General features: G+C 44.0%; 1 protein-coding gene across 1 annotated transcript in view; it reads left to right on the top strand.

Annotated features, from left to right (window-relative positions):
• Positions 1-27,527, top strand: part of LOC121560360 (ladinin-1) — a 104,785-nt gene that overhangs the window by 17,105 nt on the left and 60,153 nt on the right. Inside the window, exons 2-6 of the mRNA XM_045216846.1 lie at positions 1,573-1,637; positions 1,821-1,953; positions 2,149-2,235; positions 20,307-20,350; positions 25,385-25,430. Of these exons, the coding sequence (XP_045072781.1) occupies positions 1,876-1,953; positions 2,149-2,235; positions 20,307-20,350; positions 25,385-25,430 (255 nt within the window). The 5' untranslated portion in view covers positions 1,573-1,637; positions 1,821-1,875. The remainder of the gene's footprint in view (positions 1-1,572; positions 1,638-1,820; positions 1,954-2,148; positions 2,236-20,306; positions 20,351-25,384; positions 25,431-27,527) is intronic.

Below are 27,527 nucleotides of genomic sequence, written 5' to 3'. Positions count from 1 at the left end.
TTCCCATGGTAACTGTCTATATGTTGTGTTGTAACAGCAGCAGAATGGTTCCCATGGTAACTGTCTATATGTTGTGTGTTGTAAGAGCAGCAGAATGGTTCCCATGGTAACTGTCTATATGTTGTGTGTTGTAACAGCAGCAGAATGGTTCCCATGGTAACTGTCTATATGTTGTGTGTTGTAACAGCAGCAGAATGGTTCCCATGGTAACTGTCTATATGTTATGTGTTGTAACAGCAGCAGAATGGTTCCCATGGTAACTGTCTATATGTTGTGTGTTGTAACAGCAGCCGAATGGTTCCCATGGTAACTGTCTATATGTTGTGTTGTAACAGCAGCAGAATGGTTCCCATGGTAACTGTCTATATGTTGTGTGTTGTAACAGCAGCGAATGGTTCCCATGGTAACTGTCTATATGTTGTGTGTTGTAAGAGCAGCAGAATGGTTCCCATGGTAACTGTCTATATGTTGTGTTATAATAGCAGCAGAATGGTTCCCATGGTAACTGTCTATATGTTGTGTGTTGTAACAGCAGCATAATGGTTCCCATGGTAACTGTCTATATGTTATGGGTTGTAACAGCAGGAGAATGGTTCCCATGGTAACTGTCTATATGTTGTGTTGTAACAACATGAGAATGGTTCCCATGTTAACTGTCTATATGTAATGTGTTATAACAGCACCAGAATGGTTCCCATGGTAACTGTCTATATGTTGTGTTGTAACAGCAGCAGAATGGTTCCCATGGTAACTGTCTATATGTTGTGTGTTGTAACAGCAGCAGAATGGTTCCCATGGTAACTGTCTATATGTTGTGTGTTGTAAGAGCAGCAGAATGGTTCCCATGGTAACTGTCTATATGTTGTGTGTTGTAACAGCAGCAGAATGGTTCCCATGGTAACTGTCTATATGTTGTGTGTTGTAACAGCAGCAGAATGGTTCCCATGGTAACTGTCTATATGTTGTGTGTTGTAACAGCAGCCGAATGGTTCCCATGGTAACTGTCTATATGTTGTGTTGTAACAGCAGCAGAATGGTTCCCATGGTAACTGTCTATATGTTGTGTGTTGTAACAGCAGCAGAATGGTTCCCATGGTAACTGTCTATATGTTATGTGTTGTAACAGCAGCAGAATGGTTCCCATGGTAACAGTCTATATGTTATGGGTTGTAACAGCAGGAGAATGGTTCCCATGGTAACTGTCTATATGTTGTGTTGTAACAGCATGAGAATGGTTCCCATGGTAACTGTCTATATGTAATGTGTTATAACAGCACCAGAATGGTTCCCATGGTAACTGTCTATATGTTGTGTGTTGTAACAGCAGCAAAATGGTTCCCATGGTAACTGTCTATATGTTGTGTTATAACAGCAGCAGAATGGTTCCCATGGTAACTGTCTATATGTTATGTGTTGTAACAGCAGCAGAATGGTTCCCATGGTAACTGTCTATATGTTGTGTGTTGTAACAGCAGCAGAATGGTTCCCATGGTAACTGTTTATATGTTATGTGTTATAACAGCAGCAGAATGGTTCCCATGGTAACTGTTTATATGTTATGGTTTGTAACAGCAGCAGAATGGTTCCCAGGACCCAGGCCCAGACTATAAACCTAAACCTCCCTCCAAGTTTGTCAGGTAAGAAAACAGCCTCTAGATAAATTAACCCTAACCCTAACCCTAACCCAACCCTAACCCTAACCCTAACCCTAGATAAATTAGTCTGCCAAGTGTCTGTCCTATTTGACCTCTCCCTGTGGTTCTCTAACTTCCTGTTCTCTTCCTGTAGTTCTCTAACTTCCTGTTATCCCTTCCTTTTAGTTCTCTGTCCATCTCCTTTGATAAGAGCCCTTCCCCCAGCGGGCCTACAAGTCCCATGAGCCCCCATTCTCCCACAACGCCGCTGTCCCCCGCTAGAGGAGCTCAGAGCCACACCCACTACGGACACACAGAGGTAATACACACACACACACACAGTTGGACTTTTGCCACTACTCACAGACATAGTCACTGTAACTGTGCAAGAGCACCCTCTAGTGTTAGAACAAATAAGACTTTACACTCTACTCTGTGTCGATGGTTTAAACTTTCCGTTGTGTGTGTGTGTGTGTCTACGTGTGTCTTTGTGCATTTGCGTGTGTGTGTTTAGTGCAGTGTGAATGTATCCTCTGTTAGTTTGGAGCAGACGGCTAGACCAGCCTTCGCCAGACAGAGCTCTAGGACCGTCTCCTTCAGGGTAACAAACACACTAACACACCAGAACCTTTTAAACACTGGTATGTTGTTCTGTTGGACCTTTTGACTGAGCTGCTGATTTAACTGTAAACTGTAGAGTTAGAGGGAGTTTAGAACTGTAGAGTTAGAGGGAGTTTAGAACTGTAGAGTTGGAGGGAGTTTAGAACTGTAGAGTTAGAGGGAGTTTAGAACTGGAGAGTTAGAGGGAGTTTAGAACTGGAGAGTTAGAGGGAGTTTAGAACTGTAGAGTTAGAGGGAGTTTAGAACTGGAGAGTTAGAGGGAGTTTAGAACTGGAGAGTTAGAGGGAGTTTAGAACTGGAGAGTTAGAGGGAGTTTAGAACTGGAGAGTTAGAGGGAGTTTAGAACTGGAGAGTTAGAGGGAGTTTAGAACTGTAGAGTTAGAGGGAGTTTAGAACTGGAGAGTTAGAGGGAGTTTAGAACTGGAGAGTTAGAGGGAGTTTAGAACTGAGAGTTAAGAGGGAGTTTAGAACTGGAGAGTTAGAGGGAGTTTAGAACTGGAGAGTTAGAGGGAGTTTAGAACTGGAGAGTTAGAGGGAGTTTAGAACTGTAGAGTTAGAGGGAGTTTAGAACTGGAGAGTTAGAGGGAGTTTAGAACTGGAGAGTTAGAGGGAGTTTAGAACTGGAGAGTTAGAGGGAGTTTAGAACTGGAGAGTTAGAGGGAGTTTAGAACTGGAGAGTTAGAGGGAGTTTAGAACTGGAGAGTTAGAGGGAGTTTAGAACTGTAGAGTTAGAGGGAGTTTAGAACTGTAGAGTTAGAGGGAGTTTAGAACTGGAGAGTTAGAGGGAGTTTAGAACTGGAGAGTTAGAGGGAGTTTAGAACTGGAGAGTTAGAGGGAGTTTAGAACTGGAGAGTTAGAGGGAGTTTAGAACTGGAGAGTTAGAGGGAGTTTAGAACTGGAGAGTTAGAGGGAGTTTAGAACTGGAGAGTTAGAGGGAGTTTAGAACTGGAGAGTTAGAGGGAGTTTAGAACTGTAGAGTAGCGTTGGAGGGAGTTTAGAACTGGAGAGTTAGAGGGAGTTTAGAACTGGAGAGTTAGAGGGAGTTTAGAACTGGAGAGTTAGAGGGAGTTTAGAACTGGAGAGTTAGAGGGAGTTTAGAACTGGAGAGTTAGAGGGAGTTTAGAACTGGAGAGTTAGAGGGAGTTTAGAACTGGAGAGTTAGAGGGAGTTTAGAACTGGAGAGTTAGAGGGAGTTTAGAACTGGAGAGTTAGAGGGAGTTTAGAACTGGAGAGTTAGAGGGAGTTTAGAACTGGAGAGTTAGAGGGAGTTTAGAACTGGAGAGTTAGAGGGAGTTTAGAACTGGAGAGTTAGAGGGAGTTTTAGAACTGAGAGAGTTAGAGGGAGTTTAGAACTGTAGAGTTAGAGGGAGTTTAGAACTGGAGAGTTAGAGGGAGTTTAGAACTGGAGAGTTAGAGGGAGTTTAGAACTGGAGAGTTAGAGGGAGTTTAGAACTGGAGAGTTAGAGGGAGTTTAGAACTGTAGAGTTAGAGGGAGTTTAGAACTGGAGAGTTAGAGGGAGTTTAGAACTGGAGAGTTAGAGGGAGTTTAGAACTGGAGAGTTAGAGGGAGTTTAGAACTGGAGAGTTAGAGGGAGTTTAGAACTGGAGAGTTAGAGGGAGTTTAGAACTGGAGAGTTAGAGGGAGTTTAGAACTGTAGAGTTAGAGGGAGTTTAGAACTGGAGAGTTAGAGGGAGTTTAGAACTGGAGAGTTAGAGGGAGTTTAGAACTGTAGAGTTAGAGGGAGTTTAGAACTGGAGAGTTAGAGGGAGTTTAGAACTGGAGAGTTAGAGGGAGTTTAGAACTGGAGAGTTAGAGGGAGTTTAGAACTGGAGAGTTAGAGGGAGTTTAGAACTGGAGAGTTAGAGGGAGTTTAGAACTGGAGAGTTAGAGGGAGTTTAGAACTGTAGAGTTAGAGGGAGTTTAGAACTGGAGAGTTAGAGGGAGTTTAGAACTGTAGAGTTAGAGGGAGTTTAGAACTGGAGAGTTAGAGGGAGTTTAGAACTGGAGAGTTAGAGGGAGTTTAGAACTGGAGAGTTAGAGGGAGTTTAGAACTGTAGAGTTAGAGGGAGTTTAGAACTGGAGAGTTAGAGGAGTTTAGAACTGGAGAGTTAGAGGGAGTTTAGAACTGGAGAGTTAGAGGGAGTTTAGAACTGTAGAGTTAGAGGGAGTTTAGAACTGAGAGAGTTAGAGGGAGTTTAGAACTGTAGAGTTAGAGGGAGTTTAGAACTGGAGAGTTAGAGAGGAGTTTAGAACTGGAGAGTTAGAGGGAGTTTAGAACTGGAGAGTTAGAGGGAGTTTAGAACTGTAGAGTTAGAGGGAGTTTAGAACTGGAGAGTTAGAGGGAGTTTAGAACTGAGAGTTAGAGGGAGTTTAGAACTGGAGAGTTAGAGGGAGTTTAGAACTGGAGAGTTAGAGGGAGTTTAGAACTGGAGAGTTAGAGGGAGTTTAGAACTGGAGAGTTAGAGGGAGTTTAGAACTGTAGAGTTAGAGGGAGTTTAGAACTGTAGAGTTAGAGGGAGTTTAGAACTGGAGAGTTAGAGGGAGTTTAGAACTGGAGAGTTAGAGGGAGTTTAGAACTGGAGAGTTAGAGGGAGTTTAGAACTGGAGAGTTAGAGGGAGTTTAGAACTGTAGAGTTAGAGGAGTTTAGAACTGGAGAGTTAGAGGGAGTTTAGAACTGTAGAGTTAGAGGGAGTTTAGAACTGTAGAGTTAGAGGGAGTTTAGAACTGGAGAGTTAGAGGGAGTTTAGAACTGGAGAGTTAGAGGGAGTTTAGAACTGTAGAGTTAGAGGGAGTTTAGAACTGTAGAGTTAGAGGGAGTTTAGAACTGGAGAGTTAGAGGGAGTTTAGAACTGTAGAGTTAGAGGGAGTTTAGAACTGGAGAGTTAGAGGGAGTTTAGAACTGTAGAGTTAGAGGGAGTTTAGAACTGGAGAGTTAGAGGGAGTTTAGAACTGGAGAGTTAGAGGGAGTTTAGAACTGGAGAGTTAGAGGGAGTTTAGAACTGTAGAGTTAGAGGGAGTTTAGAACTGTAGAGTTAGAGGGAGTTTAGAACTGGAGAGTTAGAGGGAGTTTAGAACTGGAGAGTTAGAGGGAGTTTAGAACTGGAGAGTTAGAGGGAGTTTAGAACTGAAGTAGAGTTAGAGGGGGAGTTTAGAACTGTAGAGTTAGAGGGAGTTTAGAACTGTAGAGTTAGAGGGAGTTTAGAACTGTAGAGTTAGAGGGAGTTTAGAACTGTGGAATAGAATTAGAGGGAGTTTAGAACTGGAGAATAGAATTAGAGGGAGTTTAGAACTGGAGAGTATAATTAGAGGGAGTTTAGAACTGGAGAGTTAGAGGGAGTTTAGAACTGGAGAGTTAGAGGGAGTTTAGAACTGTAGAGTTAGAGGGAGTTTAGAACTGGAGAGTTAGAGGGAGTTTAGAACTGGAGAGTTAGAGGGAGTTTAGAACTGGAGAGTTAGAGGGAGTTTAGAACTGGAGAGTTAGAGGGAGTTTAGAACTGAGAGTTAGAGGGAGTTTAGAACTGGAGAGTTAGAGGGAGTTTAGAACTGTAGAGTTAGAGGGAGTTTAGAACTGTAGAGTTAGAGGGAGTTTAGAACTGGAGAGTTAGAGGGAGTTTAGAACTGAGAGTTAGAGGGAGTTTAGAACTGAGAGAGTTAGAGGGAGTTTAGAACTGGAGAGTTAGAGGGAGTTTAGAACTGTAGAGTTAGAGGAGTTTAGAACTGTAGAGTTAGAGGGAGTTTAGAACTGTAGAGTTAGAGGGAGTTTAGAACTGGAGAGTTAGAGGGAGTTTAGAACTGGAGAGTTAGAGGGAGTTTAGAACTGGAGAGTTAGAGGGAGTTTAGAACTGTAGAGTTAGAGGGAGTTTAGAACTGGAGAGTTAGAGGGAGTTTAGAACTGGAGAGTTAGAGGGAGTTTAGAACTGGAGAGTTAGAGGGAGTTTAGAACTGTAGAGTTAGAGGGAGTTTAGAACTGGAGAGTTAGAGGGAGTTTAGAACTGTAGAGTTAGAGGGAGTTTAGAACTGGAGAGTTAGAGGGAGTTTAGAACTGGAGAGTTAGAGGGAGTTTAGAACTGGAGAGTTAGAGGGAGTTTAGAACTGTAGAGTTAGAGGGAGTTTAGAACTGTAGAGTAGCGTTGGAGGGAGTTTAGAACTGGAGAGTTAGAGGGAGTTTAGAACTGTAGAGTTAGAGGGAGTTTAGAACTGGAGAGTTAGAGGGAGTTTAGAACTGGAGAGTTAGAGGGAGTTTAGAACTGGAGAGTTAGAGGGAGTTTAGAACTGGAGAGTTAGAGGGAGTTTAGAACTGTAGAGTTAGAGGGAGTTTAGAACTGTAGAGTTAGAGGGAGTTTAGAACTGTAGAATAGAATTAGAGGGAGTTTAGAACTGGAGAATATAATTAGAGGGAGTTTAGAACTGGAGAGTTAAAGGGAGTTTAGAACTGGAGAGTTAGAGGGAGTTTAGAACTGGAGAGTTAGAGGGAGTTTAGAACTGGAGAGTTAGAGGGAGTTTAGAACTGGAGAGTTAGAGGGAGTTTAGAACTGTAGAGTTAGAGGGAGTTTAGAACTGGAGAGTTAGAGGGAGTTTAGAACTGGAGAGTTAGAGGGAGTTTAGAACTGGAGAGTTAGAGGGAGTTTAGAACTGAGAGTTAGAGGGAGTTTAGAACTGAGAGTAGTTAGAGGGAGTTTAGAACTGTAGAGTTAGAGGGAGTTTAGAACTGGAGAGTTAGAGGGAGTTTAGAACTGTAGAGTTAGAGGGAGTTTAGAACTGGAGAGTTAGAGGGAGTTTAGAACTGTAGAGTTAGAGGGAGTTTAGAACTGGAGAGTTAGAGGGAGTTTAGAACTGGAGAGTTAGAGGGAGTTTAGAACTGGAGAGTTAGAGGGAGTTTAGAACTGGAGAGTTAGAGGGAGTTTAGAACTGGAGAGTTAGAGGGAGTTTAGAACTGTAGAGTTAGAGGGAGTTTAGAACTGGAGAGTTAGAGGGAGTTTAGAACTGGAGAGTTAGAGGGAGTTTAGAACTGGAGAGTTAGAGGGAGTTTAGAACTGGAGAGTTAGAGGGAGTTTAGAACTGTAGAGTTAGAGGGAGTTTAGAACTGTAGAGTTAGAGGGAGTTTAGAACTGGAGAGTTAGAGGGAGTTTAGAACTGGAGAGTTAGAGGGAGTTTAGAACTGTAGAGTGATTAGAGGGAGTTTAGAACTGGAGAGTTAGGAGGGAGTTTAGAACTGTGAGAGTTAGAGGGAGTTTAGAACTGGAGAGTTAGAGGGAGTTTAGAACTGGAGAGTTAGAGGGAGTTTAGAACTGGAGAGTTAGAGGGAGTTTAGAACTGTAGAGTTAGAGGGAGTTTAGAACTGGAGAGTTAGAGGGAGTTTAGAACTGGAGAGTTAGAGGGAGTTTAGAACTGAGAGTTAGAGGGAGTTTAGAACTGTGAGAGTTAGAGGGAGTTTAGAACTGGAGAGTTAGAGGGAGTTTAGAACTGTAGAGTTAGAGGGAGTTTAGAACTGGAGAGTTAGAGGGAGTTTAGAACTGGAGAGTTAGAGGGAGTTTAGAACTGGAGAGTTAGAGGGAGTTTAGAACTGTAGAGTTAGAGGGAGTTTAGAACTGGAGAGTTAGAGGGAGTTTAGAACTGGAGAGTTAGAGGGAGTTTAGAACTGGAGAGTTAGAGGGAGTTTAGAACTGGAGAGTTAGAGGGAGTTTAGAACTGGAGAGTTAGAGGGAGTTTAGAACTGTAGAGTTAGAGGGAGTTTAGAACTGGAGAGTTAGAGGGAGTTTAGAACTGTAGAGTTAGAGGAGTTTAGAACTGTAGAATGTTAGAGGGAGTTTAGAACTGGAGAGTTAGAGGGAGTTTAGAACTGGAGAGTTAGAGGGAGTTTAGAACTGAGAGTTAGAGGGAGTTTAGAACTGGAGAGTTAGAGGGAGTTTAGAACTGGAGAGTTAAAGGGAGTTTAGAACTGGAGAGTTAGAGGGAGTTTAGAACTGTAGAGTTAGAGGGAGTTTAGAACTGGAGAGTTAGAGGGAGTTTAGAACTGTAGAATAGAATTAGAGGGAGTTTAGAACTGGAGAGTTAGAGGGAGTTTAGAACTGTAGAGTTAGAGGGAGTTTAGAACTGTAGAGTTAGAGGGAGTTTAGAACTGGAGAGTTAGAGGGAGTTTAGAACTGGAGAGTTAGAGGGAGTTTAGAACTGGAGAGTTAGAGGGAGTTTAGAACTGGAGAGTTAGAGGGAGTTTAGAACTGGAGAGTTAGAGGGAGTTTAGAACTGTAGAGTTAGAGGGAGTTTAGAACTGTAGAGTTAGAGGGAGTTTAGAACTGTAGAGTTAGAGGGAGTTTAGAACTGGAGAGTTAGAGGGAGTTTAGAACTGGAGAGTTAGAGGGAGTTTAGAACTGGAGAGTTAGAGGGAGTTTAGAACTGGAGAGTTAGAGGGAGTTTAGAACTGGAGAGTTAAAGGGAGTTTAGAACTGGAGAGTTAGAGGGAGTTTAGAACTGGAGAGTTAGAGGGGAGTTTAGAACTGTAGAGTTAGAGGGAGTTTAGAACTGGAGAGTTAGAGGGAGTTTAGAACTGGAGAGTTAGAGGGAGTTTAGAACTGGAGAGTTAGAGGGAGTTTAGAACTGTAGAGTTAGAGGGAGTTTAGAACTGTAGAGTAGCGTTGGAGGGAGTTTAGAACTGTAGAGTTAGAGGGAGTTTAGAACTGGAGAGTTAGAGGGAGTTTAGAACTGGAGAGTTAGAGGGAGTTTAGAACTGGAGAGTTAGAGGGAGTTTAGAACTGTAGAGTTAGAGGGAGTTTAGAACTGGAGAGTTAGAGGGAGTTTAGAACTGGAGAGTTAGAGGGAGTTTAGAACTGGAGAGTTAGAGGGAGTTTAGAACTGGAGAGTTAGAGGGAGTTTAGAACTGGAGAGTTAGAGGGAGTTTAGAACTGTAGAGTTAGAGGGAGTTTAGAACTGTAGAGTTAGAGGGGAGTTTAGAACTGTAGAGTTAGAGGGAGTTTAGAACTGAGGAGTTAGAGGGAGTTTAGAACTGTAGAGTTAGAGGGAGTTTAGAACTGTAGAGTTAGAGGGAGTTTAGAACTGGAGAGTTAGAGGGAGTTTAGAACTGGAGAGTTAGAGGGAGTTTAGAACTGGAGAGTTAGAGGGAGTTTAGAACTGGAGAGTTAGAGGGAGTTTAGAACTGGAGAGTTAGAGGGAGTTTAGAACTGGAGAGTTAGAGGGAGTTTAGAACTGGAGAGTTAGAGGGAGTTTAGAACTGGAGAGTTAGAGGGAGTTTAGAACTGGAGAGTTAGAGGGAGTTTAGAACTGGAGTAGGTTAGAGGGAGTTTAGAACTGGAGAGTTAGAGGGAGTTTAGAACTGGAGAGTTAGAGGGAGTTTAGAACTGGAGAGTTAGAGGGAGTTTAGAACTGGAGAGTTAGAGGGAGTTTAGAACTGGAGAGTTAGAGGGAGTTTAGAACTGTAGAGTTAGAGGGAGTTTAGAACTGTAGAGTTAGAGGGAGTTTAGAACTGGAGAGTTAGAGGGAGTTTAGAACTGGAGAGTTAGAGGGAGTTTAGAACTGTAGAGTTAGAGGGAGTTTAGAACTGGAGAGTTAGAGGGAGTTTAGAACTGAGAGTTAGAGGGAGTTTAGAACTGGAGAGTTAGAGGGAGTTTAGAACTGTAGAGTTAGAGGGAGTTTAGAACTGTAGAGTTAGAGGGAGTTTAGAACTGTAGAGTTAGAGGGAGTTTAGAACTGGAGAGTTAGAGGGAGTTTAGAACTGTAGAGTAGAATTAGAGGGAGTTTAGAACTGGAGAATATAATTAGAGGGAGTTTAGAACTGGAGAGTTAAAGGGAGTTTAGAACTGGAGAGTTAGAGGGAGTTTAGAACTGGAGAGTTAGAGGGAGTTTAGAACTGGAGAGTTAGAGGGAGTTTAGAACTGTAGAATAGAATTAGAGGGAGTTTAGAACTGGAGAATATAATTAGAGGGAGTTTAGAACTGGAGAGTTAAAGGGAGTTTAGAACTGGAGAGTTAGAGGGAGTTTAGAACTGTAGAGTTAGAGGGAGTTTAGAACTGGAGAGTTAGAGGGAGTTTAGAACTGTAGAGTTAGAGGGAGTTTAGAACTGGAGAGTTAGAGGGAGTTTAGAACTGGAGAGTTAGAGGGAGTTTAGAACTGTAGAATAGAATTAGAGGGAGTTTAGAACTGGAGAGTTAGAGGGAGTTTAGAACTGGAGAGTTAGAGGGAGTTTAGAACTGTAGAGTTAGAGGGAGTTTAGAACTGTAGAGTTAGAGGGAGTTTAGAACTGGAGAGTTAGAGGGAGTTTAGAACTGGAGAGTTAGAGGGAGTTTAGAACTGGAGAGTTAGAGGGAGTTTAGAACTGGAGAGTTAGAGGGAGTTTAGAACTGTAGAGTTAGAGGGAGTTTAGAACTGGAGAGTTAGAGGGAGTTTAGAACTGTAGAGTTAGAGGGAGTTTAGAACTGTAGAGTTAGAGGGAGTTTAGAACTGTAGAGTTAGAGGGAGTTTAGAACTGGAGAGTTAGAGGGAGTTTAGAACTGTAGAGTTAGAGGGAGTTTAGAACTGGAGAGTTAGAGGGAGTTTAGAACTGGAGAGTTAGAGGGAGTTTAGAACTGGAGAGTTAGAGGGAGTTTAGAACTGTAGAGTTAGAGGGAGTTTAGAACTGGAGAGTTAGAGGGAGTTTAGAACTGTAGAGTTAGAGGGAGTTTAGAACTGGAGAGTTAGAGGGAGTTTAGAACTGGAGAGTTAGAGGGAGTTTAGAACTGGAGAGTTAGAGGGAGTTTAGAACTGGAGAGTTAGAGGGAGTTTAGAACTGGAGAGTTAGAGGGAGTTTAGAACTGTAGAGTTAGAGGGAGTTTAGAACTGGAGAGTTAGAGGGAGTTTAGAACTGGAGAGTTAGAGGGAGTTTAGAACTGGAGAGTTAGAGGGAGTTTAGAAATGTAGAGTTAGAGGGAGTTTAGAACTGGAGAGTTAGAGGGAGTTTAGAAATGTAGAATAGAATTAGAGGGAGTTTAGAACTGGAGAGTTAGAGGGAGTTTAGAACTGTAGAGTAGCGTTGGAGGGAGTTTAGAACTGTAGAGTTAGAGGGAGTTTAGAACTGTAGAGTTAGAGGGAGTTTAGAACTGGAGAGTTAGAGGGAGTTTAGAACTGGAGAGTTAGAGGGAGTTTAGAACTGGAGAGTTAGAGGGAGTTTAGAACTGGAGAGTTAGAGGGAGTTTAGAACTGTAGAGTTAGAGGGAGTTTAGAACTGTAGAGTTAGAGGGAGTTTAGAACTGTAGAGTTAGAGGGAGTTTAGAACTGTAGAGTTAGAGGGAGTTTAGAACTGGAGAGTTAGAGGGAGTTTAGAACTGTAGAGTTAGAGGGAGTTTAGAACTGGAGAGTTAGAGGGAGTTTAGAACTGTAGAGTTAGAGGGAGTTTAGAACTGGAGAGTTAGAGGGAGTTTAGAACTGGAGAGTTAGAGGGAGTTTAGAACTGGAGAGTTAGAGGGAGTTTAGAACTGGAGAGTTAGAGGGAGTTTAGAACTGTAGAGTTAGAGGGAGTTTAGAACTGTAGAGTTAGAGGGAGTTTAGAACTGTAGAGTTGGAGGGAGTTTAGAACTGGAGAGTTAGAGGGAGTTTAGAACTGTAGAGTTAGAGGGAGTTTAGAACTGTAGAGTTAGAGGGAGTTTAGAACTGTAGAGTTAGAGGGAGTTTAGAACTGTAGAGTTAGAGGGAGTTTAGAACTGGAGAGTTAGAGGGAGTTTAGAACTGGAGAGTTAGAGGGAGTTTAGAACTGGAGAGTTAGAGGGAGTTTAGAACTGGAGAGTTAGAGGGAGTTTAGAACTGGAGAGTTAGAGGGAGTTTAGAACTGTAGAGTAGCGTTGGAGGGAGTTTAGAACTGTAGAGTTAGAGGGAGTTTAGAACTGTAGAGTTAGAGGGAGTTTAGAACTGAAAAGTAGCGTTGGAGGGAGTTTAGAACTGTAGAGTAGCGTTGGAGGGAGTTTAGAACTGGAGAGTTAGAGGGAGTTTAGAACTGGAGAGTTAGAGGGAGTTTAGAACTGTAGAGTTAGAGGGAGTTTAGAACTGGAGAGTTAGAGGGAGTTTAGAACTGGAGAGTTAGAGGGAGTTTAGAACTGGAGAGTTAAAGGGAGTTTAGAACTGGAGAGTTAGAGGGAGTTTAGAACTGGAGAGTTAGAGGGAGTTTAGAACTGGAGAGTTAGAGGGAGTTTAGAACTGTAGAGTTAGAGGGAGTTTAGAACTGGAGAATATAATTAGAGGGAGTTTAGAACTGGAGAGTTAAAGGGAGTTTAGAACTGGAGAGTTAGAGGGAGTTTAGAACTGTAGAGTTAAAGGGAGTTTAGAACTGGAGAGTTAGAGGGAGTTTAGAACTGTAGAGTTAGAGGGAGTTTAGAACTGTAGAGTTAGAGGGAGTTTAGAACTGGAGAGTTAGAGGGAGTTTAGAAATGTAGAATAGAATTAGAGGGAGTTTAGAACTGGAGAGTAGCGTTGGAGGGAGTTTAGAACTGTAGAGTTAGAGGGAGTTTAGAACTGTAGAGTAGCGTTGGAGGGAGTTTAGAACTGTAGAGTTAGAGGGAGTTTAGAACTGTAGAGTTAGAGGGAGTTTAGAACTGGAGAGTTAGAGGGAGTTTAGAACTGTAGAGTTAGAGGGAGTTTAGAACTGTAGAGTTAGAGGGAGTTTAGAACTGTAGAGTTAGAGGGAGTTTAGAACTGGAGAGTTAGAGGGAGTTTAGAACTGGAGAGTTAGAGGGAGTTTAGAACTGGAGAGTTAGAGGGAGTTTAGAACTGGAGAGTTAGAGGGAGTTTAGAACTGTAGAGTTAGAGGGAGTTTAGAACTGGAGAGTTAGAGGGAGTTTAGAACTGGAGAGTTAGAGGGAGTTTAGAACTGGAGAGTTAGAGGGAGTTTAGAACTGGAGAGTTAGAGGGAGTTTAGAACTGTAGAGTTAAAGGGAGTTTAGAACTGGAGAGTTAGAGGGAGTTTAGAACTGTAGAGTTAGAGGGAGTTTAGAACTGTAGAGTTAGAGGGAGTTTAGAACTGTAGAGTTAGAGGGAGTTTAGAACTGGAGAGTTAGAGGGAGTTTAGAAATGTAGAATAGAATTAGAGGGAGTTTAGAACTGGAGAGTTAGAGGGAGTTTAGAACTGTAGAGTAGCGTTGGAGGGAGTTTAGAACTGTAGCGTTGGAGGGAGTTTAGAACTGTAGAGTTAGAGGGAGTTTAGAACTGTAGAGTTAGAGGGAGTTTAGAACTGGAGAGTTAGAGGGAGTTTAGAACTGTAGAGTTAGAGGGAGTTTAGAACTGGAGAGTTAGAGGGAGTTTAGAACTGGAGAGTTAGAGGGAGTTTAGAACTGTAGAGTTAGAGGGAGTTTAGAACTGTAGAGTTAGAGGGAGTTTAGAACTGTAGAGTTAGAGGGAGTTTAGAACTGTAGAATATAATTAGAGGGAGTTTAGAACTGGAGAGTTAGAGGGAGTTTAGAACTGGAGAGTTAGAGGGAGTTTAGAACTGGAGAGTTAGAGGGAGTTTAGAACTGGAGAGTTAGAGGGAGTTTAGAACTGGAGAGTTAGAGGGAGTTTAGAACTGTAGAGTTAGAGGGAGTTTAGAACTGGAGAGTTAGAGGGAGTTTAGAACTGAGAGAGTTAGAGGGAGTTTAGAACTGTAGAGTAGTTAGAGGGAGTTTAGAACTGTAGAGTTAGAGGGAGTTTAGAACTGTAGAGTTAGAGGGAGTTTAGAACTGTAGAGTTAGAGGGAGTTTAGAACTGTAGAGTAGCGTTGGAGGGAGTTTAGAACTGGAGAGTTAGAGGGAGTTTAGAACTGTAGAGTTAGAGGGAGTTTAGAACTGGAGAGTTAGAGGGAGTTTAGAACTGGAGAGTTAGAGGGAGTTTAGAACTGTAGAGTTAGAGGGAGTTTAGAACTGGAGAGTTAGAGGGAGTTTAGAACTGTAGAGTTAGAGGGAGTTTAGAACTGTAGAGTTAGAGGGAGTTTAGAACTGTAGAGTTAGAGGGAGTTTAGAACTGGAGAGTTAGAGGGAGTTTAGAACTGGAGAGTTAGAGGGAGTTTAGAACTGGAGAGTTAGAGGGAGTTTAGAACTGGAGAGTTAGAGGGAGTTTAGAACTGGAGAGTTAGAGGGAGTTTAGAACTGGAGAGTTAGAGGGAGTTTAGAACTGGAGAGTTAGAGGGAGTTTAGAACTGGAGAGTTAGAGGGAGTTTAGAACTGTAGAGTTAGAGGGAGTTTAGAACTGGAGAGTTAGAGGGAGTTTAGAACTGGAGAGTTAGAGGGAGTTTAGAACTGGAGAGTTAGAGGGAGTTTAGAACTGTAGAGTTAGAGGGAGTTTAGAACTGTAGAGTTAGAGGGAGTTTAGAACTGTAGAGTTAGAGGGAGTTTAGAACTGTAGAGTTAGAGGGAGTTTAGAACTGTAGAGTTAGAGGGAGTTTAGAACTGTAGAGTTAGAGGGAGTTTAGAACTGTAGAGTTAGAGGGAGTTTAGAACTGGAGAGTTAGAGGGAGTTTAGAACTGGAGAGTTAGAGGGAGTTTAGAACTGTAGAGTTAGAGGGAGTTTAGAACTGGAGAGTTAGAGGGAGTTTAGAACTGTAGAGTTAGAGGGAGTTTAGAACTGGAGAGTTAGAGGGAGTTTAGAACTGTAGAATAGAATTAGAGGGAGTTTAGAACTGTAGAGTTAGAGGGAGTTTAGAACTGGAGAGTTAGAGGGAGTTTAGAACTGGAGAGTTAGAGGGAGTTTAGAACTGGAGAGTTAGAGGGAGTTTAGAACTGGAGAGTTAGAGGGAGTTTAGAACTGGAGAGTTAGAGGGAGTTTAGAACTGGAGAGTTAGAGGGAGTTTAGAACTGGAGAGTTAGAGGGAGTTTAGAACTGTAGAGTTAGAGGGAGTTTAGAACTGTAGAGTTAGGGGGAGTTTAGAACTGTAGAGTTAGAGGGAGTTTAGAACTGGAGAGTTAGAGGGAGTTTAGAACTGTAAAGGAGAGTTAGAGGGAGTTTAGAAATGTAGAATAGAATTAGAGGGAGTTTAGAACTGGAGAGTTAGAGGGAGTTTAGAACTGTAGAGTTAGAGGGAGTTTAGAACTGTAGAGTAGAGTGAGATTGAAACTGAAGAGTTAGATGGACATTTGTGGGGTTAGTGTTATAGTTAACACTAGGTACACACACTGTATTGTAGGGGTTAGAGTTAACACTAGGTACACACCCTGTATGGTAGGGTTTAGAGTAAACACTGGGTTCATACCTTATAATGTAGTGGATATGGTTAACCTAATCGTTGATAAAGATGGTGCTGTTCTAATGTCAACTCTTATCAGTGGAGGTTATTTTTTATTTTCATTTTTATTTAACCTTTATTTAACCAGGTAAGAAGCCAGTTGAGAACAAGTTCTCATTTACAACTGCGACCTGGCCAAGATAAAGCAAAGCAGTGCGATAAAAACAACAACACAGAGTTACATATGGGGTAAAACAAAACATACAGTCAAAAATACAACAGAAAAGGTATATACAGTGTGTGCAAATGTAGCAGGTTATGGAGGTAAGGCAATAAATAGGCCATAGTGCAAAATAATTACAATTAGTATTAACACTGGAATGATAGATTTGCAAGAGATGATGTGCAAATAGAGACACTGGGGTGCAAATGAGCAAAATAAATAACAATATGGGGATGAGGTAGTTGGGTGGGCTAATTTCAGATGGGCTGTGTACAGGTGCAGTGATCGGTAAGGTGCTCTGACAACTGATGCTTAAAGTTAGTGAGGGAGGTAAGAGTCTCCAGCTTCAGAGATTTTTGCAGTTCGTTCCAGTCATTGGCAGCAGAGAACTGGAAGGAATGGCGGCCAAAGGAGGTGTTGGCTTTGGGGATGACCAGTGAGATATACCTGCTGGAGCGCATACTACGGGTGGGTGTTGCTATGGTGACCAATGAGCTAAGATAAGGAGGGATTTGCCTAGCAGTGATTTATAGATGGCCTGGAGCCAGTGGGTTTGGCGACGAATATGTAGTGAGACCAGCCAACAAGAGCGTACAGGTCACAGTGGTGGGTAGTATATGGGGCTTTGGTGACAAAACGGATGGCACTGTGATAGACTACATCCAATTTGCTGAGTAGAGTGTTGGAGGCTATTTTGTAAATGACATCGCCGAAGTCAAGGATCGGTAGGATAGTCAGTTTTACGAGGGCATGTTTGGCAGCATGAGTGAAGAAGGCTTTGTTGCGAAATAGGAAGCTGATTCTAGATTTAACTTTGGATTGGAGATGCTTAATGTAAGTCTGGAAGGAGAGTTTACAGTCTAATCAGACACCTAGGTATTTGTAGTTGTCCACATACTCTAGGTCAGACCCGTCCAGAGTAGTGATTCTAGTCGGGTGGGCGGGTGCCAGCAGCGTTCGATTGAAGAGTATGCATTTAGTTTTACTAGCGTTTAAGAGCAGTTGGAGGCTACGGAAGGAGTGTTGTATGGCATTGAAGCTCGTTTGTTAACACAGTGTCCAATGAAGGGCCAGATGTATACAAAATGGTGTCGTTTGCGTAGAGGTGGATCTGAGAATCACCAGCAGCAAGAGCGACATCATTGATATACACAGAGAAAAGAGTCGGCCCAAGAATTGAACCCTGTGGCACCCCCATAGAGACTGCCATAGGTCCAGACAACAGGCCCTCCGATTTGACACATTGAACTCTATCTGAGAAGTAGTTGGTGAACCAGGCGAGGCAGTCATTTGAGAAACCAAGTCTATTTAGTCTGCCAATAAGAATGCAGTGGTTGACAGAGTCGAAAGCCTTGGCCAGGTTGATGAAGACGGCTGCACAGTACTGTCTATTATCAATCGCGGTTATAATATCGTTTAGGACCTTGAGCGTGGCTGAGGTGCACCCATGACCAGCTTGGAAACCAGATGCATAGCGGAGAATGTACGGTGGGATTCGAAATGGTCGGTGATCTGTTTGTTAACTTGGCTTTCAAATACTTTCGAAAGGCAGGGCAGGATGGATATAGGTCTGTAACAGTTTGGATCTAGAGTGTCACCCCCTTTGAAGAGAGGGATGACCGCGGCAGCTTTCCAATCTTTGGGGTTCTCAGACGTTACGAAAGAGAGGTTGAACAGGCTAGTAATAGGGGTTGCGACAATTTCGGCGGCTAATTTTAGAAAGAAAGGGTCCAGATTATCTAGCCCAGATGATTTGTAGGGTTCCAGATTTTGCAGCTCTTTCAGAACATCAGCTGTCTGAATTTGTGTAAAGGAGAAGCGGAGGGGGGCATGGGCAAGATTGCAGCGGAGGGTGCAGAGCTGGTGACCGGGATAGTGGTAGCCAGGTGGAAAGCATGGCCAGCCGTAGCAAAATGCTTGTTGAAATTCTCGATTATTGCAGATTTATCGGTGGTGATAGTGTTTCCTAGCCTCAGTGCAGTGGGCAGCTGGGAGGAGGTGCTCTTATTCTCCATGGACTTTACAGTGTCCCAAAAGTTTTTGGAGTTAGTGCTACAGGATGCAAATTTCTGTTTGAAAAAGCTAGCCTTTGCTTTCCTAACTGCTTGTGTATATTGGTTCCTAACTTCCCTGAAAAGGTGCATATCGCAGGGGCTATTCGATGCTAATGCAGTACGCCACAGGATGTTTTTGTGCTGGTCAAGGGCAGTCAAGTCTGAGGAGAACCAGGGGCTATATCTGTTCTTAGTTCTGAATTTTTTGAATGGGGCATGCTTATTTAAGATTGAGAGGAAGGCACTTTTAAAGAACAACCAGGCATCCTCTACTGACGGAATGAGATCGATATCCATCCAGGATACCTGGGCCAGGTCAATTAGGAAGGCCTGCTCGCTAAAGTGTTTTAGCGAGCGTTTGACAGTGATGAGGGGTGGTCGTTTGACCGCGGACCCGTTACAGACACAGGCAATAAGGCAGTGATCGCTGAGATCCTTGTTGAAGACAGTGGAGGTGTATTTAGAGGGTAAGTTAGTCAGGATGATATCTATAAGGGTGCTCATGTTTACGGATTTAGGGTTGTACCTGGTAGGTTCCTTGATAATTTGTGTGAGATTGAGGGCATCTAGTTTGGATTGTAGGATGGCCGGGGTGTTAAGCATATCCCAGTTTAGGTCACCAAGCAGTACGAACTCTGAGGATAGATGGGGAGCAATCAATTCACATATGGTGTCCAGGGCACAGCTGAGGGCTGAGGGGCGTCTGTAGCAAGCGGCAACAGTGAGAGACTTATTTCTGGAAATTTGGATTTTTAGAAGTAGGAGCTCAAACTGTTTGGGCACAGACCTGGATAGTATGATAGAGCTCTGCAGGCTATCTCTACATTAGATCGCAACTCCACCCTCTTTGGCAGTTCTATCTAGACGGAAAATGTTGTAGTTGGGGATGGACATTTCTGAATTTTTGGTGGCCTTCCTAAGCCAGGATTGAGACACTGCTAGAACATCAGGGTTGGCGGAGTGTGCTAACGCAGTGAATAACTCAAACTAAGAGAGGATGCTTCTGATGTTAATATGCAAAAAAACAATGCTTTTACGGTTACAGAAGTCAACAAATGATAGTGCCTGGGGAGCAGGAGTGATACTGGGGGCTGCAGGGCCTGGGTTAACCTCTACATCACCAGAGGAACAGAGGAGGACTAGAATAAGGATACGGCTAAAGGCTTTAAGAACTGGTCTTCTAGTGCGTTGGGTACAGAGAAAAGGGGCAGATTTCCGGGCGTTGTAGAATAGATTCAGGGCATTATGTACAGACAAGGATATGGAAGGATATGAGTACAGTGGAGGTAAACCTAAGCGTTGGGTAACAATGAAAGAGATAGCATCACTGGAGTCACGGATTGAGCTGGTCTCCGCGTGTATGGGGGGTGAAACAAAGGAGCTATTTGAGGCAGTTTGAGAGGGATTTGGGGCTTTACAGTGAAATTATATAATAACAACTAACTGGAACAGCAATAGGCAAGGCATATTGACATGGGAGAGAGGCATAAAGCAATCACAGGTGTTATTCGAGAGAGCTAAGACAACAACTGGTAATGGCGATGAAAGTTTGGGCTGAGGCTAAACAGATAAACAGGACAGGGTACCGTGTAAAGGAACAGTCCAGCAGGCATCAGCTGAGTGATCATAAGGTCCAGTGAACAGCAATATGTGAGTCCGCCGAGAGCAGTTCGAATTGGTGCTACAGCACAGGCTAGCAGGAAGCACGGCTGTTGTTTGCGTGTGCTAGCGGGCCGGGGCTAGCAGATGGATCTTCGTGGTCGTCGCAACGGGAAGCCTGTTGAAACCACAGACGATTACGTCGGCAGACCAGTCGTGATGGATCGGCGGGGCTCCGTGTTGACTCTAGGAGGTCCCGTCCGGTTGACAGAGAGGTAGATAGCCGGGAGATAGGCCTGACTTGAGGCTAGCTCAAGGCTGATTAGCCAACAACAACATCCATTTGGTTGCAGCTAGCTTGTTGCGATGATCCGGAGTTAAAATGTCCAGTGATTCAGTGATTCCGGCAGAAAAAACGATATGTTCTGGGTCGATAACGCGCTGTGCAGACAGTGCAGACTGGCCGAAAATAGTCCAGGCTAGAGCTGGCTGGTAGGTAGTGCAGGTCACGGACAATGGTGAAAAAACGCTAACGGTGGCTAATAGCAAGTAACTAGTTAGCTGGGTACTCCCGTCCGGTAGACAGAGAGGTAGATAGCCGGGATATGGGCCTGGCTCGAGGCTAGCTCAAGGCTAACTGGTGCTTGCTTCGGGGGCAGTGGTGATTAGCCAACAGCAACATCCATTCGGTTGTGGCTAGCTAGTTGCAATCCGATGTTAATATCCAGTGATTCAGTTATTCCGGCAGAAAATCCGATGTTCTGGTACTACCACTGTCTTTACCATCACTAATACAAACACTCTCTGTCCTCACTGACACACACACACACACACACACACACACACACACACACACACACACACACACACACACACACACACACACACACACACACACACACAGTCTGTCCTCACTGACACACACACACACACACACACACACACACACACACACACACACACACACAGTCTGTCCTCGCTGACACACACTCTGTCTGTCCACAGATGCTGAGGAAGAAAGAGGAGGAAAGCATGCCTTTACAGAGGAGGTAACGCATACACCACACCATACACCACACCATACACCACACCATACACCAAACACCCCAACACCATCACCACCCCACACCCACCACACACACCACCACCACACCACACCACAAACCACCATACACCCACCAACACCACCCACACAACACCACCACCACACCCCCCCCACCCACCACCCCCCCACACCACACACACACATTAGAGCTCTGCACGGGCATGAATCTTAAGCCCTACCCATGCCCATGATATTCAGGCCCCTCCCTACCCATGCCCATGATATTCAGGCCCCTCCCTACCTATGCCCATGATATTCAGGCCCCTCCCTACCCATGCCCATGATATTCAGGCCACTCCCTACCCATGCCCATGATATTCAGGCCCCTCCCTCCCTACCTATGCCCATGATATTCAGGCCCCTCCCTCCCTACCCATGCCCATGATATTCAGGCCCCTCCCTACCCATGCCCATGATATTCAGGCCCTCCCTCCCTACCCATGCCCATGATATTCAGGCCCCTCCCTACCTACCCATGCCCTTGATATTCAGGCCCCTCCCTCCCTACCCATGCCCTTGATATTCAGGCCCCTCCCTACCCATGCCCATGATATTCAGGCCCCTCCCTCCCTACCTATGCCCATGATATTCAGGCCACTCCCTACCCATGCCCATGATATTCAGGCCCCCTCCCTACCCATGCCCATGATATTCAGGCCCCCTCCCTACCCATGCCCATGATATTCAGGCCCCTCCCTACCCATGCCCATGATATTCAGGCCCCTCCCCCCTACCCATGCCCATGATATTCCGGGCCCCCCCTACCCATGCCCATGATATTCAGGCCCCCTCCCTACCCATGCCCATGATATTCAGGCCACTCCCTACCCATGCCCATGATATTCAGGCCCCTCCCTACCCATGCCCATGATATTCAGGCCCCTCCCTCCCTACCCATGCCCATGATATTCAGGCCCCTCCCTCCCTACCTATGCCCATGATATTCAGGCCCCTCCCTACCCATGCCCATGATATTCAGGCCCCTCCCTCCCCTACCCTATGCCCATGATATTCAGGCCCCTCCCTCCCTACCCATGCCCATGATATTCAGGCCCCTCCCTACCCATGCCCATGATATTCAGGCCCCTCCCTACCCATGCCCATGATATTCAGGCCCCTCCCTACCCATGCCCATGATATTCAGGCCCCTCCCTCCCTACCCATGCCCATGATATTCAGGCCCCTCCTCCCTACCCATGCCCATGATATTCAGGCCCCTCCCTCCCTACCCATGCCCATGATATTCAGGCCCCTCCCTCCCTACCCATGCCCATGATATTCAGGCCCCCTCCCTCCCCTACCCATGCCCATGATATTCAGGCCCCTCCCCTCACCCATGCCCATGATATTCAGGCCCCTCCCCTACCCATGCCCATGATATTCAGGCCCCTCCCTACCTATGCCCATGATATTCAGGCCCCTCCCTCCCCATGCCCATGATATTCAGGCCCCTCCCTACCCATGCCCATGATATTCAGGCCCCTCCCTCCCCATGCCCATGATATTCAGGCCCCTCCCTCCCCATGCCCATGATATTCAGGCCCCTCCCTACCCATGCCCACGATATTCAGGCCCCTCCCACCCATGCCCGTGATATTCAGGCCCCTCCCCTACCCATGCCCATGATATTCAGGCCCCTCCCTACCCATGCCCATGATATTCAGGCCCCTCCCTCCCTACCCATGCCCATGATATTCAGGCCCCTCCCTACCCATGCCCATGATATTCAGGCCACTCCCTACCCATGCCTGATTGCTTTTGTCAAATTTAAGGCCATGTTTGAGGTATTCTGAAAGATTCGGAACTAATGGACATCATGTGCATGTCGTCACTTCCTGTTGAACGCGGAATGAGGGAGAGCTCGGTTTGTTGTTTTGGAAAGATTTGAAAGTCTCTGAAAAAGTTTGGTTACTAGTTAGCTACCTTTTGAGTTTGGATCCCGTGACGTGGTTGGCATCAGTTGCTGGGAACGCTACTCTCTGTCCTGTGACGTGGTTGGCATCAGTTGCTGGGAACGCTACTCTCTGTCCTGTGACGTGGTTGGCATCAGTTGCTGGGAACGCTACTCTCTGTCCAGTGACGTGGTTGGCATCAGTTGCTGGGAACGCTACTCTCTGTCCAGTGACGTGGTTGGCATCAGTTGCTGGGAACGCTACTCTCTGTCCAGTGACGTGGTTGGCATCAGTTGCTGGGAACGCTACTCTCTGTCCAGTGACGTGGTTGGCATCAGTTGCTGGGAACGCTACTCTCTGTCCTGTGACGTGGTTGGCATCAGTTGCTGGGAACGCTACTCTCTGTCCAGTGACGTGGTTGGCATCAGTTGCTGGGAACGCTACTCTCTGTCCAGTGATCCTGCCGACCAAGGCCGTATATGAGGAGCTGCTTGGCGTAGCAGCTAGCCTAGTTGTAACTGTTAGCTGCCTATCAATCTAGAGTGGTTTCCTTGAGGTTTGTGGCTGTCCAGAGAGGTCAGGGCCTGAAGAACAGTTTGCAGTTCTCCCAGGGTCAACTCGATGAGCAAATGGCTCAGCTTCAAAATGTTAGTGATCAATTTAGTGATTTAGCAGACGCTCTTATCCAGAGCGACTTACAGTTAGTGAGTGCATACATTTTTCATAATGGCCCCCCATGGGACCATACCCGAGCCCTGCCCGTACGCAGATTAGACTGGGTTTGGTTTACAGGAGTATTTATGGTTCTGCGCCCAGATATCTGACTGATTACTTTCCCCATGTTAGGGATTACCAGATCAGGTGTTGCTAATGTGTGCTTGTACAGGTTCGGGAGTAATGCTGGGAAAGGTACTTTCTTGCATACTGGAGCCTCGGAGTGGAAAGTGTTGCCTCTGCCCATAAAAAAACGACGTCTCTCTGGGCAGCTTTAAAAATGAAGTAAAAAACTGTTTGATGTCTTCTGTGCCCATTTAAATGTCCCCCATAATGTAACTGCAATGATGAGATAGATGTTCTTCTTCTTTGTTTTTATGTTGTATCATCTCTCTGTCATACTGTGTTCAGCCCTGTTCCATCTTGCCCAGCCATCTTGTCTCAAGAGGACCACAATGGAAATAAATCCCAGACTTTACTCTGTGTTATCCTCAATGATTGTACTCATGTGCCTGTACAGTGGGGAAAAAAAGTATTTAGTCAGCCACCAATTGTGCAAGTTCTCCCACTTAAAAAGATGAGAGAGGCCTGTAATTTTCATCATAGGTACACGTCAACTATGACCGACAAATTGAGAATAGTTTTTCCTCCAGAAAATCACATTGTAGGATTTTTAATGAATTTATTTGCAAATTATGGTGGAAAATAAGTATTTGGTCACCTACAAACAAGCAAGATTTCTGGCTCTCACAGACCTGTAACTTCTTCTTTAAGAGGCTCCTCTGTCCTCCACTCGTTACCTGTATTAATGGCACCTGTTTGAACTTGTTATCAGTATAAAAGACACCTGTCCACAACCTCAAACAGTCACACTCCAAACTCCACTATGGCCAAGACCAAAGAGCTGTCAAAGGACACCAGAAACAAAATTGTAGACCTGCACCAGGCTGGGAAGACTGAATCTGCAATAGGTAAGCAGCTTGGTTAGAAGAAATCAACTGTGGGAGCAATTATTAGGAAATGGAAGACATACAAGACCACTGATAATCTCCCTTGATCTGGGGCTCCACGCATGATCTCACCCCGTGGGGTCAAAATGATCACAAGAACGGTGAGCAAAAATCCCAGAACCACACGGGGGGACCTAGTGAATGACCTGCAGAGAGCTGGGACCAATGTAACAAAGCCTACCATCAGTAACACACTACGCCGCCAGGGACTCAAATCCTGCAGTGCGAGACGTGTCCCCCTGCTTAAGCCAGTACATGTCCAGGCCCGTCTGAAGTTTGCTAGAGTGCATTTGGATGATCCAGAAGAGGATTGGGAGAATGTCATATGGTCAAATGAAACCAAAATAGAACTTTGAGGACAAAGAACGCTGAGTTGCATCCAAAGAACACCATACCTACTGTGAAGGATGGGGGTGGAAACATCATGCTTTGGGGCTGTTTTTCTGCAAAGGGACCAGGACGACTGATCTGTGTAAAGGAAAGAATGAATGGGGCCATGTATTGTGAGATTTTGAGTGAAAACCTCCTTCCATCAGCAAGGGCATTGAAGATGAAACGTGGCTGGGTCTTTCAGCATGACAATGATCCCAAACACACCGCCCGGGCAACGAAGGAGTGGCTTCGTAAGAAGCATTTCAAGGTCCTGGAGTGGCCTAGCCAGTCTCCAGATCTCAACCCCATAGAAAATCTTTGGAGGGAGTTGAAAGTCTGTGTTGCCCAGCGACAGCCCCAAAACATCACTGCTCTAGAGGAGATCTGCATGGAGGAATGGGCCAAAATACCAGCAACAGTGTGTGAAAACCTTGTGAAGACTTACAGAAAACATTTGACCTGTGTCATTGCCAACAAAGGGTATATAACAAAGTATTGAGAAACTTTTGTTATTGACCAAATACTTATTTTCCACCATAATTTGCAAATAAATTCATTAAAAATCCTACAATGTGATTTTCTGGATATTTTTTTTTCTCATTTTGTCTGTCATAGTTGACGTGTACATATGATGAAAATTACAGGCCTCTCTCATCTTTTTAAGTGGGAGAACTTGCACAATTGGTGGCTGACTAAATACTTTTTTTCCCCACTGTATGTCAAGTTCTATGTGAGCTTGTTTTTAAAATGGTTGAATTAATAAACTAAACTAAACTAGTTATTCATGAAAAAACAGGCCCTACCCGGCCCTAACTCGATGTATAATGTCGGGGCCCGTTGGGTTCTGGTCGGGTAGCACCCACTCCAACTGTGATCCTTGCTACATCATGGCTGTTGTGTTTGATGATCAATTATCTTTTTGTTTTCTCCAACTTTGTCTCTCTCTCTCTCTCCTCTCAATCTCTCTCTGTGTGTCTGTCTCTCTGTCAGTGCCAGCGTCCGGATGGCCTCCAAGACATTTGAACCCAGTAGCTCGGTAAGTTAGAGTTAGGGTCAGGGGTTAGGGGTTTATGATATTAAAGATATAAAATATATTCTTTTTCAATCGCTTTGGTGCTATTTTGACATGTATGTGGTTAATTTTTTTAACTCTTAGTACAAAACGCCAAACCGGTAACACTTAAAACATCTCATATTGTACATTCATTTTGTTTGAAGACATATTTCACCACACAACCATTGATCCAAAATATAAGTTTACTGTGAAATACCATGAGAACATTGATTTAATCACCAAAACAAAACATAATGATGTCTTCTCAATTTAGTTATTTTAACAACTAGTTAATCCAATAGCAAAAATATCCTACATTTTGATGTTTCAAAATTGCCATTTGAATGTAATATGCTACAGTACTATAAATTATAGTATATTACACTGTTTTCACATTAGGGTTAGGGGTTAGGGTTAGGGTTAGGGTTAGGGTTACTCATTAAAATGGACTCAACATATAAAAAGTATACTTGGCCATAACAGACTTCATATGGGCAAATAAAACTTATATTTGGAATTGTATCAACTCGCCAACCAAGGCTTTTACTTGCAACATAATGTTAATGCACTAAAAAGGAACAATGGGTACATATTGAAGAGGCGAATGCTCATCCCCTGAATATATTTTCAAAGGATAAAGTTAAGAACGTTAACAGCATCATTGTTAAGAAAACTATAAAAATATGGAAGAAAATGAAACGTATTCTACAGAACCAATATCACTCCCTGAAAACACACCCCTATGGAACAATCCTTGGATAGCTTTTCAGAATTCCCTGATAGATTGGTCCTCATGGAACACTAAAGGCATAGAAACCGTTAATGACTTGGTAACAGGAAATACAATTATGTCCATGACAGAATTAAAAAGCAATTTTGGACAGACCAATGTAGACATTTTCAAATATATGCAACTTATACGTTTTATATCACGAAATTTCGACCTGAAATCTTTTGGACATCCTATTTGACTCAGAAAAATACACTCATATGATAGGGAAGATATACAACATCTTGCAGAGACAGAGAGCCGATCCAACTGACAATCAATTAGAAACAAATATAAACTACTGGAATCGAGACTAAAAATAACTGATGTTGGCACAAGATGGAGGGAGTGTTGTAACAGAACTAACAAAATTACAGTTAACGAAAATGTACGCTTGATCCAGTACAAACTAACAAAATTCCCAAATTCTACAGCACAACGTCAGAGTCATGTCTTCAGTGTAAAAATAACAAGGACTCAATAGTTAATGTCTTCTCGGAGTGCTATAAAGTCCAAAAGTTAGACGTTTTACAATGTACATTTACTTTTAATCTGTCTATCTGCATATTTCAAGACATGGCATATGAGGGGGCGGTGAGATACCCAATGGGGTGGACTAGGGCTGTTACAGTGACCGTATTACCGCAACACCGGCGGTCACAAGTCATGATGGCAGTCAAATTCCATGTGACCTTTTAGTCACGGTAATTAGGCTTGGTCATTAGTAGCCTACCAAACTAGCTAACTGCCTGGTACTCAGCACTCTATTGTTCCTCTAATCACTCTGACATCAATGCAAATGTGATCTAAAATCTAATCAAATACTTAATGAGAGCCCATAAACTCATGTTGCGCAACATTTCTATAGGCTATGCAATTGTGTGAGAAAACAGAGTGATGGCCTCTATTAAAAAGAGGAGGATCCCATCAGCTTTCTATAGGCTAGGCCTACTATATTTATTTATTTATCAAGTTTCCTAATATTAAGCACATTGCTTCTCTTTACAACAGGAGTATAGCCTACCTGGCTGGCATGAAAATGAACCACAGGAAAAGTGTCCTCCATTCGCTATTTATATGCATAGATGACATGTATTTCCCCCCCCTGCCCCTGTTTCAAGACAAGATTAAATAAAGAATACTGTGATGGGTGACAATATTAGCCTATCACTTGTGAATGATGCCCAGCTTAAGGCAAACAGCACATGCTTTTTTTGCAACTTTTCCGATCATAGTCACACACTTCATGTAGCCTAGCCCATAGGCCTATATGTTCTGATAAGGTTTGTATCACAACTATAGTGGCCAAA

This window comes from Coregonus clupeaformis, unplaced genomic scaffold, assembly GCF_020615455.1.
Source record: "Coregonus clupeaformis isolate EN_2021a unplaced genomic scaffold, ASM2061545v1 scaf0822, whole genome shotgun sequence".
NCBI classification, from domain to species: domain Eukaryota; kingdom Metazoa; phylum Chordata; class Actinopteri; order Salmoniformes; family Salmonidae; genus Coregonus; species Coregonus clupeaformis.
Note: the sequence above shows the minus strand (reverse complement) of the source record. Positions and strands in the feature narration are given on the sequence as shown.